The 12954-nt window shown below is 44.1% G+C and overlaps 1 protein-coding gene across 1 annotated transcript in view; it reads right to left on the reverse strand.

Moving 5' to 3' along the window:
• The window catches only part of LOC138368649 (uncharacterized), a 557854-nt gene that overhangs the window by 24653 nt on the left and 520247 nt on the right, over nucleotides 1-12954 (reverse strand). The window contains exon 3 of the mRNA XM_069331352.1: nucleotides 1940-2032. Coding sequence (XP_069187453.1) covers nucleotides 1940-2032 — 93 coding nt within the window. The remainder of the gene's footprint in view (nucleotides 1-1939; nucleotides 2033-12954) is intronic.

The raw sequence follows: 12954 nt of genomic DNA on the forward strand, positions 1-12954 counted from the left end.
TATATATATATATATATATGTCGTACCTAGTAGCCAGAACTCACTTCTCAGCCTACTATTCAAGGCCCAATTTGCCTAATAAGCCAAGTTTTCCTGAATTAATTTATTTACTATAATTTTTTTCTTATGAAATGATAAAGCTACCCTTTTCACTATGTATCAGGTCAATTTTTTTTTATTGGAGTTAAAATTAACGTAGATATATGACCGAACCTAACCAACCCTACCTAACCTAACCTAACCTATATATATATTTAAGGTTAGGTTAGGTAGCCAAAAAAAGCTAGGTTAGGTTAGGTTAGGTAGGTTAGGTAGACGAAAAAACATTAATTCATGAAAACTTGGCTTATTAGGCAAATCGGGCGTTGCATAGTAGGCTGAGAAGTGAGTTCTGGCTACTAGGTACGACATATATATATATATATATATATATATATATATATATATATATATATATATATATATATATATATATATATATATATATATATATATATATATATATGCGAACAAGCCTGAATGGTCCCCAGGACAATATGCAACTGAAAACTCACACCCCAGAAGTGACTCGAACCCATACTCCCAGATGCCACGCAACTGGTATGTACAAGACGCCTTAATCCACTTGACCATCACGACCGGACATAATGAGGTGATAGCCGAGGCTATTTGAACCACCCCACCGCCGGCACTCGGATAGTAATCTTGGGCATAGCATTTTACCAAATCACCTCATTCTTTGGGGCACACGTGAGGAACACAAATGCGAACAAGCCTGAATGGTCCCCAGGACAATATGCAACTGAAAACTCACACCCCAGAAGTGACTCGAACCCATACTCCCAGATGCCACGCAACTGGTATGTACAAGACGCCTTAATCCACTTGACCATCACGACCGGACATCATTATGTCCGGTCGTGATGGTCAAGTGGATTAAGGCGTCTTGTACATACCAGTTGCGTGGCATCTGGGAGTATGGGTTCGAGTCACTTCTGGGGTGTGAGTTTTCAGTTATATATATATATATATATTAGTATATTCTGGTAGCAGTCTTTCTTGTAGACATGTTGTTGAATATGACCGAAAGGGTAAGATTAATAATTCTAACACGAATCTTCTCAATATTTCATACGTTTTTCTTCGCTGTCGAGAGGTAATTGAAAAAAATAGCTCTCCAAAATTTTGTAATGTAAAAAATTAATTTTGTAGAGATAATTTTTCAATTACCCTCGACAGTGAAGAAAAACGTAAGAAATATTGAGGAGATTCGTGTTAGAATTATTAATCATACCCTTTCAGTCATATTCAACAACATTTATATTTATATATATATGTATATATTAATTATCATCAAGTAATCATATTTGCTTGCATATAAATAATTTATTGTCTTGCTTGAATCATATAACTAGTTGTTATATTTTCTAGTATCGTCTCATTTATTGGCAGCAATATTCTTAGAGCTAAGCTAGACTTTGTACAGTGTTCAGATCTTTTGGTGCTAGAATAGAACCAGAATTACAGTCATTGCACTGTGTTTATCATTTAATCCATTGTATAAAATACAATGCTGATGAGTTTAAATAATAACAGGTACATTGTGTTTCTTCAACCAATAACTTTGTTTACCTTTAAGAAACGTGCCTGAGAGATACAGCCCACAGTCCTTCCTAGGATAAAAAGATTGGCTGGAGCATGTGTCACAGCTAAGTATTTTTAATAATTTAATCTTGCATGCTTATCTTAAAGTAGCAGTCAAATTTAAATTTCTCATCATATCTGCCCCCTGATATTTATCCCTCAATGCATCTTTAAGCTGTGTATCTGGTAAATATAATTATCATTTCCGACATTTAGAACTCTTAAGTTTAATGTAACCAAAATGCCAATACAAAGAACAAATTATGCTTCAAAATTTGAGTGAGTAAGAGGTTACCTTGTTGCTGTGTCGAGGAGCGGGTCGTTCGCGATGGCCTGAAGGAGGAGACTCTGCCGGACGTCCTCTGGCGCCACGGTCCACACGTGTAAACTGCGGCAGTAAGCACCACATTAGGTTACAGACGAGTAGACTGATTTGGTGTTAGACTTAGGCCCCTGTCTGCCTCACTAGGAATGTTAAGGGCCCCACAACAGTGACTGACCACCCAGCACATATAGTCCTGAACAGAGTCTGCCCAACCACTTGGGCTGGATGGTAGAGCGACGGTCTCACTTCGTGCAGGTCGGCGTTCAATTTCCGACCATCCAAGTGATGAGGCATCATTCCTTCTCCCCGTCCCATCCCAAATCCTTATCATTATACCTTCCAATGGCTGCATAGTCGTAATGGTTTGGCGCCGTCTCCTGATAATTCCCTCGCCTCCCTTCCCCTGAAGGGGAAGTAAAATTGTCCAATGATAAGTGACAAATAAACAAAAATGAAGTCCAAGAGTAAAATTAACTCAGAGTATATACACCGAGACGTAGGGAAATACCTCACTCTGTGTACATATCCCGTGACGAGGGACTCTGTGTACATATCCCGTGACGAGGGACTCTGTGTACATATCCCGTGACGAGGGACTCTGTGTACATATCCCGTGATGAGAGACTGTGTACATATCCCGTGACTGACAAGCTATCCTCTCACATAATGCACCACATTCGGTATGCTACGATCCCCAAACGGACAAAAACGGGGATCACTATAGAATTGTTACAATGGTGCACCGTTGATACCATTTTAATATACTAATGAGACACCGTTGCTACCATTGGAATCTTTAACATAGCCACAGTCCCCCTGGTATGTCTTGGCGTGTGATCACCATGTTCCACGTGTACAATGATCACTGTGGTTAAGCGTAATCCTTCAGGCAATAACAATTGTAACTCAAATACAACACTCCCGAGAACTGGTTGAGTCGGCCCTCTCAGCCCTACCAGTTATCAAGGAAGACTGGGGGAGCAATGACTGATGACCAGTGATGTTAAAATATCAGGTACAAATCTTAACAGCACTGGACTCAACCCAAGGATTACTCAACTTAATAATTAACACTGTCACCGCTTCTCCTAATTTGGGGAATTAAACTAATTGACTCATGAGAAGATCAGTCAATTAGTATAGATTTAGTAAGAATTTTAATATTTAATGGTTTAACAGGATGGAATAGAATTCCTTTGAAACTGCTTGTTCAAAACAAGGGGAATATTTAATCCAGTAGAATACGCGTAGAATCACAGGAGTTCCCAACCACTTCAAGAAACTAGGACTCCGAAATATATTGGGAAATATGTAACACAGGGGAAACAATTGATCACCTTTATATAACAAAATGTACGAATTTAATTCCTAATTCCTAACATCCTATACTTGTGGCAATGATAATGGAAATGCTAATTTACACTATAACTCAAACACAGAACTTTACCGTCTACCTTGTGTACCCCAAGCCTGGCGTTCTGGTCTTCCTCCCTTGGTGTGGAGCTCCTCCTAGTACAACCATCCCTACACTGTGCTTGACTCCTCTTGCCTCACTCACAAGCAAGCTACCACTCACAAGCAAACTACCACTCACAAGCAAGCTACCACTCACAAGCGAGCTACCACTCACAAGCAAGCTACCACTCACCAGCAAGCTACCACTCACCAGCAAGCTACCACTCACCAGCAAGCTACCACTCACAAGCAAGCTACCACTCACCAGCAAGCTACCACTCACCAGCAAGCTACCACTCACAAGCAAGCTACCACTCACCAGCAAGCTACCACTCACAAGCAAGCTACCACTCACAAGCAAGCTACCACTCACCAGCAAGCTACCACTCACAAGCAAGCTACCACTCACAAGCAAGCTACCACTCACAAGCAAGCTACCACTCACCAGCAAGCTACCACTCACAAGCAAGCTACCACTCACAAGCAAGCTACCACTCACCAGCAAGCTACCATTCACAAGCAAGCTACCACTCACCAGCAAACTACCACTCACAAGCAAGCTACCACTCACAAGTGAGCTACCACTCACAAGCAAGCTACCACTCACCAGCAAGCTACCACTCACAAGCAAGCTACCACTCACCAGCAAGCTACCACTCACAAGCAAGCTACCACTCACAAGCAAGCTACCACTCACCAGCAAGCTACCACTCACAAGCAAGCTACCACTCACCAGCAAGCTACCACTCACAAGCAAGCTACCACTCACAAGCAAGCTACCACTCACAAGCAAGCTACCACTCACCAGCAAGCTACCACTCACAAGCAAGCTACCACTCACCAGCAAACTACCACTCACAAGCAAGCTACCACTCACAAGTGAGCTACCACTCACAAGCAAGCTACCACTCACCAGCAAGCTACCACTCACAAGCAAGCTACCACTCACAAGCAAGCTACCACTCACCAGCAAGCTACCACTCACAAGCAAGCTACCACTCACCAGCAAACTACCACTCACAAGCAAGCTACCACTCACAAGTGAGCTACCACTCACAAGCAAGCTACCACTCACCAGCAAGCTACCACTCACAAGCAAGTTACCACTCACCAGCAAGCTACCACTCACAAGCAAACTACCACTCACAAGCAAACTACCACTTACATGCATGCTATAGGGAGCCGGTCGGCCGAGCGGACAGCACACTGGACTTGTGATCCTGTGGTCCTGGGTTCGATCCCAGGCGCCGGCGAGAAACAATGGGCAGAGTTTCTTTCACCCTATGCCCCTGTTACCTAGCAGTAAACCTAAGCTTTGTGACCCACTGTCAACCATATGCAAAGAGGAGCTTTGTGACCCACTGTCAACCATATTTAATAAATCAATAGAGTCAGGCAGAGTGCCAGAGTTTTGGAAAGTTGCTAATGTGATACCAGTTTTTAAGAAAGGAGATAGATCACTTGCGTCTAACTATCGACCAATTAGCCTAACGTCTATTGTGGGAAAGTTACTCGAATCTATAATAGCAAATAAAATTCGTCTTCATCTTGAAAAACATAAATTAATAATTGAGTCGCAACATGGTTTTATAAATGGCCGTTCATGTTTAACAAATTTGTTATCTTTTTATTCTAGCATTGTTGAGGCAGTTGATAGTGGTAAGGATTGCGATGTTGTATACCTTGACTTTAGCAAAGTTTTTGATACAGTGCCACATGAAAGACTGATTAAAAAAATAGAGTCTCATGGTATTGGTGGTGCTATATTAAGCTGGATTAGGGCATGGCTATACCAAAGGAAACAGAGAGTTAGTATAAATGGAATCAAGTCAGAGTGGGAAAATGTTGTAAGTGGAGTGCCTCAAGGCTCTGTCCTGGGACCTCTGTTGTTTATAATATATATAAATGATTTAGATTCAGGTTTGAGTAGCAACATTTGCAAATTTGCCGATGATACGAAAATCGGTAGGGAAATTAATTCGGAGGAGGACTCACTATCACTTCAAGTTGATCTAGATAGGGTTTTGAAATGGTCAAAGGATTGGCAGATGCAGTTTAATGCTGATAAATGTAAAGTTCTGAGGTTAGGTAATGATGATAGAGTTACAAGATACGAGCTAGATGGTGTTGTGATTGCGAAGTCGGATTGCGAAAGGGATCTGGGAGTTATGATTAGTAAGAATTTAAAACAAAAGGATCAATGCATAAATGTTCGTAATAAGGCAAATCGGACACTTGGATTTATTAATCGCAGCGTTAGTAACAAGACACCTGGTGTGGTTCTCAAGCTATATCTTGCTCTAGTTAGGCCCCATTTAGATTATGCAGTTCAGTTTTGGTCGCCATATTATAGAATGGATATAAATTCACTTGAACGTGTCCAGCGTAGGATGACTAAGTTAATTCCCCAAATTAGAAATCTTTCATATGAAGAAAGATTAACAAAGCTTAAGTTGCATTCACTGGAAAGGCGAAGAGTTAGGGGTGACATGATAGAGGTTTACAAGTGGATGAATGGACATAACCGGGGGGATATTAATAGGGTATTAAAAGTATCAACACAGGACAGAACACGAAACAATGGATATAAATTGGATAAGTTTAGATTTAGGAAAGACTTGGGTAAATACTGGTTCAGTAACAGGGTTGTTGATTTGTGGAACCAATTGCCGCGTAACATTGTGGAGGTGGGGTCCCTCGATTGTTTCAAGCACGGGTTGGACAAGTATATGAGTGGGATTGGGTGGTTATAGAATAGGAGCTGCCTCGTATGGGCCAATAGGCCTTCTGCAGTTACCTTTGTTCTTATGTTCTTATGTTTAAAATAGGTACCTGGGTGTTAATCAGCTGTCACGGGCTGCTTCCTGGGGGTGGAGGCCTGGTCGAGGACCGGGCCGCGGGGACACTAAAAAAAAGCCCCGAAATCATCTCAAGATAACCTCAAGAAGAAGATGCTACCACTCAGCAGCAAACTACCACTCACAAGCAAGCCACCACTCACAAGCAAGCTACCACTCACCAGCAAGTTACCACTCACAAGCAAGTTACCACTCACAAGCACGCTACCACTCACAACCCACAACCAGCATCCCAGCAACACCAGAGGGAAGGGCAACACTGCCACCCTCCTCTGCTTAGTAACCCTCCCTACCGGGTTCGATTCCCGCACGAGGCAGAAACAAATGGGCAAAGTTTCTTTCACCCTGAATGCCCCTGTTACCTAGCAGTAAATAGGTACCTGGGAGTTAGTCAGCTGTCACGGGCTGCTTCCTGGGGGTGGAGGCGTGGTCGAGGACCGGGCCGCGGGGACACTAAAGCCCCGAAATCATCTCAAGATAACCTCAAGATAACCCCATCTCCTTAACTGCCCCCACTCAATTGCTCACTTCCCCTCCCTCCCTCTTTCCCTTCTCAACCCTTTCCGACCCTGTCACCCCTCCCCCATTCCCACCATGTTCCCCCCTCTCCCCCTTCATCCCATACCCTCCCTATACCTCCGCCCCCCCTCACCCCGTATCCTCCGTATCCTCCATGTCCCCCCCCCCTACCTCTTTACCCCCTACCCTACCTTTCCCCCTTCCCTTTAACCCCCAACCACCACCTCAGAATCCACTGTGACCCTGTTAACCACCTCACAAATCTTCACACCTATTGAACAGCTTCCTCCATCAGCAGAACGTTCACCAAGAAGGGGACAAGAGAATGAACAGAAAAAAAGTGAGCTTCAAGGCAATGTACACTAACATAGATGGGATTACAAATAAAAAAGTGAACTTGGAGAATGGGTACTAGAGGAAAACCCAGACATAATAGCACTCACAGAAACAAAGCTAACGAAAACCATAACAAATTCAGTGTTTCCACAGGACTACTATGTAGTGAGGAAAGAGAGAGAAGGAAGAGGTGGTGGTGTAGCTTTGCTGATAAGAAAAGGCTGGAGTTTTGAAGAGATGGTTGTTCAGGGCTGTGAAGATTTCAGTGACTACATAACAGGTACCATAGCAATTGGAAGACAAAAAATTATAGTAGTAGTCATATATAACCCCCGACCAAAAGATAGAAGACCCAGACAGGAATATGATAGAAACAACATGGCCACCATCAATATAATAGAGAGAGCAGCTTCTGTAGCTAGCAGGACCGGATCCAGACTACTAATCATGGGGGACTTCAACCACGGGAAGATAGATTGGGAGAACAGAGACCCACATGGAGGACCGGACACATGGAGAGCTAAGCTGCTGTACATAGCAACAAGAAACTTTCTAAGCCAGCACATCAAGGGACCGACTAGAATGAAGGTTGAAGATGAACCAGCTATGCTTGATCTGATATTTACCCTAAATGAGTCGGATGTACGGGAAGTTAAGTTGGATGCCTCCTTGGGAATGAGTGATCACAATGTATTGATCTTTGAGCACCTAGTAGAGCTAGGAATTATGTCCCCCCAAAAAGGAACTGGGAAGTAAAGGGCTGGTGTATCGAAAGGAAAATTATGAGATGAGAAAATTCCTAGGGGATATACCATGGGACACAGAACTCTCAACTAAGTCTGTAAAAGACATGATAGACTATGTCACCCAAAAGTGTGAGGAGTCAGAAAAAAGGTTTATCCAAGCCCAACAGAGGAAAAATGAGAACCAAAAGAAGAATCCGTGGTTTATAGGGCATGTACGAAAGCAAAGGAACTGAACAAAAGGGCGTGGACGAACTTCCAAAATAACAGAACACCAGACAGTAGAGATATACCAGAGAACCAGGAACGAGTACGTTAGTGTGAGAAGAGAAGCTGAGAAAAAGTATGAAAATGATGTAGCAAATAAAGCCAAGACCGAACCAGAGCTACTACACAGTCACATCAGGAGGAAACAACAGTCAAGGAACAGGTGATGAAACTTAGAGCGGGTGAGGACAGCTACACAGAAAATGACAAAGAGGTGTGTGAGGAACTCAACAAGAGGTTCCAAGAGGTCTTCACAATAGAGCAAGGAGAGATCACTGCGCTAGGAGAGGTGGTAGTAAACCAGGCGGCCATGGAAGGGTTCGAAATTACAAGAGATGATGTCAAGAGGCAGCTGTTGGATCTGGACGTGAGAAAGGCTGTTGGCCCGGACGGAATCTTACAGTGGGTATTGAAAGAGTGTGCAGGAGCGCTTTGCTTGCCACTCTCCTTAGTGTATAGTAGGTCACTGGAAACGGGAGATCTGCCAGAAATATGGAAGACGGGTAATGTAGTCCCAATATACAAAAAGGGTGACAGACAAGAGGCACTGAACTACAGGCCAGTGTCCTTAACTTGTATACCATGCAAGGTGATGGAGAAGATCGTGAGGAAAACCTAGTAACACATCTGGAGAGAAGGAACTTCGTGACAACCCACCAACATGGATTCAGGGAGCGTAAATCTTGCCTTACAGGGTTAATAGAATTCTATGATCAGGTAACAAAGATTAAGCAAGAAAGAGAAGGATGGGTGGACTACATTTTTTCGGATTGTCGGAAAGCCTTTGTAGGCTGATGCTTAAGCTGGAGAAACAGGCAGGAGTAACTGGTAGGGCGCTCCAGTGGATAAAGGGGTATCTAAGCAATAGAAAGCAGAGAATTACAGTGAGGGGGTAAGACCTCAGATTGGCGTGGTCACCAGTGGAGCTACGGGCTCACCATAGCCCGTGTTACTTGGAACTTTTTGTTGCAGATAGCGAATCTTTAACAACAACAACAACCAGTGGAGTCCCACAGGGCTCTGTACTCGGATCTATCCTGTTTCTGATATACATAAATGATCTCCCAGAGGGTATAGACTCATTCCTCTCAATGTTTGCTCACGACGCCAAAGTTATGAGAAGGATTAAGACAGAGAAGGACAGCTTGAGGCTTCAAGAAGACCTGGACAAGCTGCAGGAATGGTCGAGCAAATGATTGTTAGAGTTGAACCCAAGCAAATGCACTGTATTGAAGACAGGTGTAGGGAGAAGACCGGGTACAAGGTATCATTTGGGAGATAAAATACTTCAAGAGTCTGAGAGAGAGAAAGACCTGGGGGTTGATATCACTCCAGACCTGTCCCCTGAAGCTCATATCAAGAGGATAACATCAGCGGCATATGCGAGGTTGGCTAACATAAGAACGGCCTTTAGAAACTTGTGTAAGGAATCTTTCAGAACTTTGTATACCACATATGTAAGACCAATCCTGGAGTATGCAGCTCCAGCATGGAGTCCATATCTAGTCAAGCATAAGACTAAACTGGAAAAGGTTCAAAGGTTTACCACCAGACTAGTACCCGAGCTGAGAGGTATGAGCTACGAGGAGAGACTACGAGAGAGTCTCCCAGTGACCTCACGTCACTGGGAGACAGAGGAGTTAGAGGGGACATGATCACCACGTACAAGATTCTCAGAGTAATTGATAGGGTAGATAAAGACAGGCTATTTACCACAAGGGGCACACACACTAGGGGACACAGGTGGAAGTTGAGTGCCCAAATGAGCCATAGAGACATTAGAAAGAATTTTTTTCAGATAGGATGGATTGCGAGAACTTTCAAATCCAGGGATCCCATCACAATGGTTGTACTCTTCAAGTCACTTGTGTTGTCCCGTCTCGAGTACTGCTCAGTACTCACTCCACCCTTCAGAGCAGGAGAGATTGCTGAAACAGAGGGAATATATAGAACATATACGGCACGCATAGAGGAGATAAAACACCTAAATTATTGGGATCGTTTCAAAGCTCTCCCTCTAGAAAGGAGACGAGAGAGATACCAAATAATATACACATGGAAAATACTGGGGGGCCAGGTCCCAAATCTGCACAGTAAAATAACAACGTACTGGAGTGAACGATATGGAAGAAAATGCAAGATTGAACCAGTGAAGAGCAGAGGTGCCATAGGCACAATCAGAGAACACTGTATAAACATCAGAGGTCCACGGTTGTTCAACGTCCTCCCAGCAAGCATAAGAAATATTGCCGGAACAACCGTGGACATCTTCAAGAGGAAACTAGATTTATTCCTCCAAGGAGTGCCGGACCAACCGGGCTGTGGTGGGTATGTGGGCCTGCGGGCCCCTCCAAGCAACAACCTGGTGGACCAAACTCTCACAAGTCAAGCCTGGCCTCGGGCCGGGCTTGGGGAGTAGAACAACTCCCAGAACCCCATCAAGCAGGTGTCAGAGTAGTTGACAAATGGAATGCATTAGGAAGTGATGTAGTGGAGGCTGACTCAATACACAGCTTCAAGTGTAGATATGATAGAGCCCAGTAGGCTCAGGAACCTGTACACTTGTTGATTGATAGTTGAGAGGCGGGACCAAAGAGCCAGAGCTCAACCCCCGCAAGCACAATTAGGTGAGTACAATTAGGTTAGGTGAGTACTCACCAGCAAGCTACCACTCACAATCAAGCTACCACTCACAAGCAAGCTACCACTCACAAGCAAGCTACCACTCACAAGCAAGATACCACTCACAAGCAGGATACCACTCACAAGCAAGCTACCACTCACAAGCAAGCTACCACTCACAAGCAAGATACCACTCTCAAGCAAGATACCACTCACAAGCAAGCTACCACTCACTATCAAGCTACCACTCACTATCAAGCTACCACTCACAAGCAAGATACCACTCACAAGCAAGCTACCACTCACAAGCAAGATACCACTCACAAGCAAGATACCACTCACAAGCAGGATACCACTCACAAGCAAGCTACCACTCACAAGCAAGCTAGCACTCACAAGCAAGATACCACTCACAAGCAAGATACCACTCACAAGCAAGATACCACTCACCAGCAAGCTACCACTCACAAGCAAGCTACCACTCACAAGCAAGCTACCACTCACAAGCAAGCTACCACTCACCAGCAAGCTACCACTCACTAGCAAGATACCACTCACAAGCAAGCTACCACTCACCAGCAAGCTACCACTCACCAGCAAGCTACCACTCACAAGCAGGATACCACTCACAAGCAGGATACCATTCACAAGCAGGATACCACTCACAAGCAAGCTACCACTCACTAGCAAGCTACCACTCACAAGCAAGATACCACTCACAAGGAAGCTACCACTCACAACCAAGATACCACTCACAAGCAAGCTACCACTCACAAGCAAGCTACCACTCACAACCAAGATACCACTCACAAGCAAGCTACCACTAACAAGCAAGCTACCACTCACCAGCAAGCTACCACTCACCAACAAGCTACCACTCACCAACAAGCTACCACTCACCAGCAAGCTACCGTCCAGTACCACCCTTCCCGACCAACTCTGGTCTGGGAAGGTTTTACTAAATCAATTCTGAACCCCTCAATCCTTTATGTATTAACTGCTCAGCAAAATAACGCTAGCCATTTATTTACATAATGAAACAGGTACATATTTATCTCTACATAAAATCCATAATACATGACTAATGTATATATTTTGAATTTTGGTGGTACCATTGGCCAGCGAACCTGGTTACCTTAGTTCATTAACAAGACTAAATTAATATACACTTGGGCCCAATACAATAATGAGCCTTACACTCAAATGATTGATAAGTTACATAGGCACTATCCCAAAGTAAGTTGCTAAGTGCTATACTGATAGTAACATGATTTGTCTATAAATTAACGAATTAAGAAGAAAGGGAATACTGGTCTCTTAAACCATGTTGTCCTCCATCCTGACCTGAGCTAAGGTATTGCCAACTCAAGCTGACGAGCAACCCTATGAACTAATTATTATGTCAGAAGGTAACAACCCTAATTGTTATACAACAACTCCATCCAATCCTACAACATCTCTAAGGATCTCAAAACTATTCCATGTAAGAGCAATCCGTGGAAAGATTTCACAAGACCACAAGTTGAGTTGGTAATCTTGCTAATCACCTCAGTGCTAATCCCCTGAGGTGATTAGCAACTCTCCTCCCCTGAGGAGAGTCACCTGGTAACCCTTAATCCCAATCCAGGTCAAACGTGAATTCTAACTCTAAGAACTGGCGCGCGCACGCTCACACGCGTTATTCTTCATACAATACAAAACCCGGCTTTTAATACAAGATAAAACATCATACATGTGAACAGCTGATTGTTACAGTAGTGCTGGAGGTGTGGGAGTGTTGTAGTGTTGGTGGTGTGGGAGTGTTGTAGTGCTGGTGGTGTGGGAGTGTTGTAGTGCTGGTGGTGTGGGAGTGTTGTAGTGCTGGAGGTGTGGGAGTGTTGTTGGTGGTGTAGTGCTGGTGGTGTGGGAGTGTTGTAGTGCTGGTGGTGTGGGAGTGTTGTAGTGTTGGTGGTGTGGGAGTGTTGTAGTGCTGGTGGTGTGGGAGTGTTGTAGTGCTGGAGGTGTGGGAGTGTTGTAGTGCTGGAGGTGTGGGAGTGTTGTTGGTGTTGTAGTGCTGGTGGTGTGGGAGTGTTGTAGTGCTGGTGGTGTGGGAGTGTTGTAGTGTTGGTGGTGTGGGAGTGTTGTAGTGCTGGTGGTGTGGGAGTGTTGTAGTGCTGGAGGTGTGGGAGTGTTGTTGGTGTTGTAG

The sequence above is a fragment of the Procambarus clarkii genome, chromosome 25 (assembly GCF_040958095.1).
Source record: "Procambarus clarkii isolate CNS0578487 chromosome 25, FALCON_Pclarkii_2.0, whole genome shotgun sequence".
Taxonomy (NCBI): Eukaryota; Metazoa; Arthropoda; class Malacostraca; order Decapoda; family Cambaridae; genus Procambarus; species Procambarus clarkii.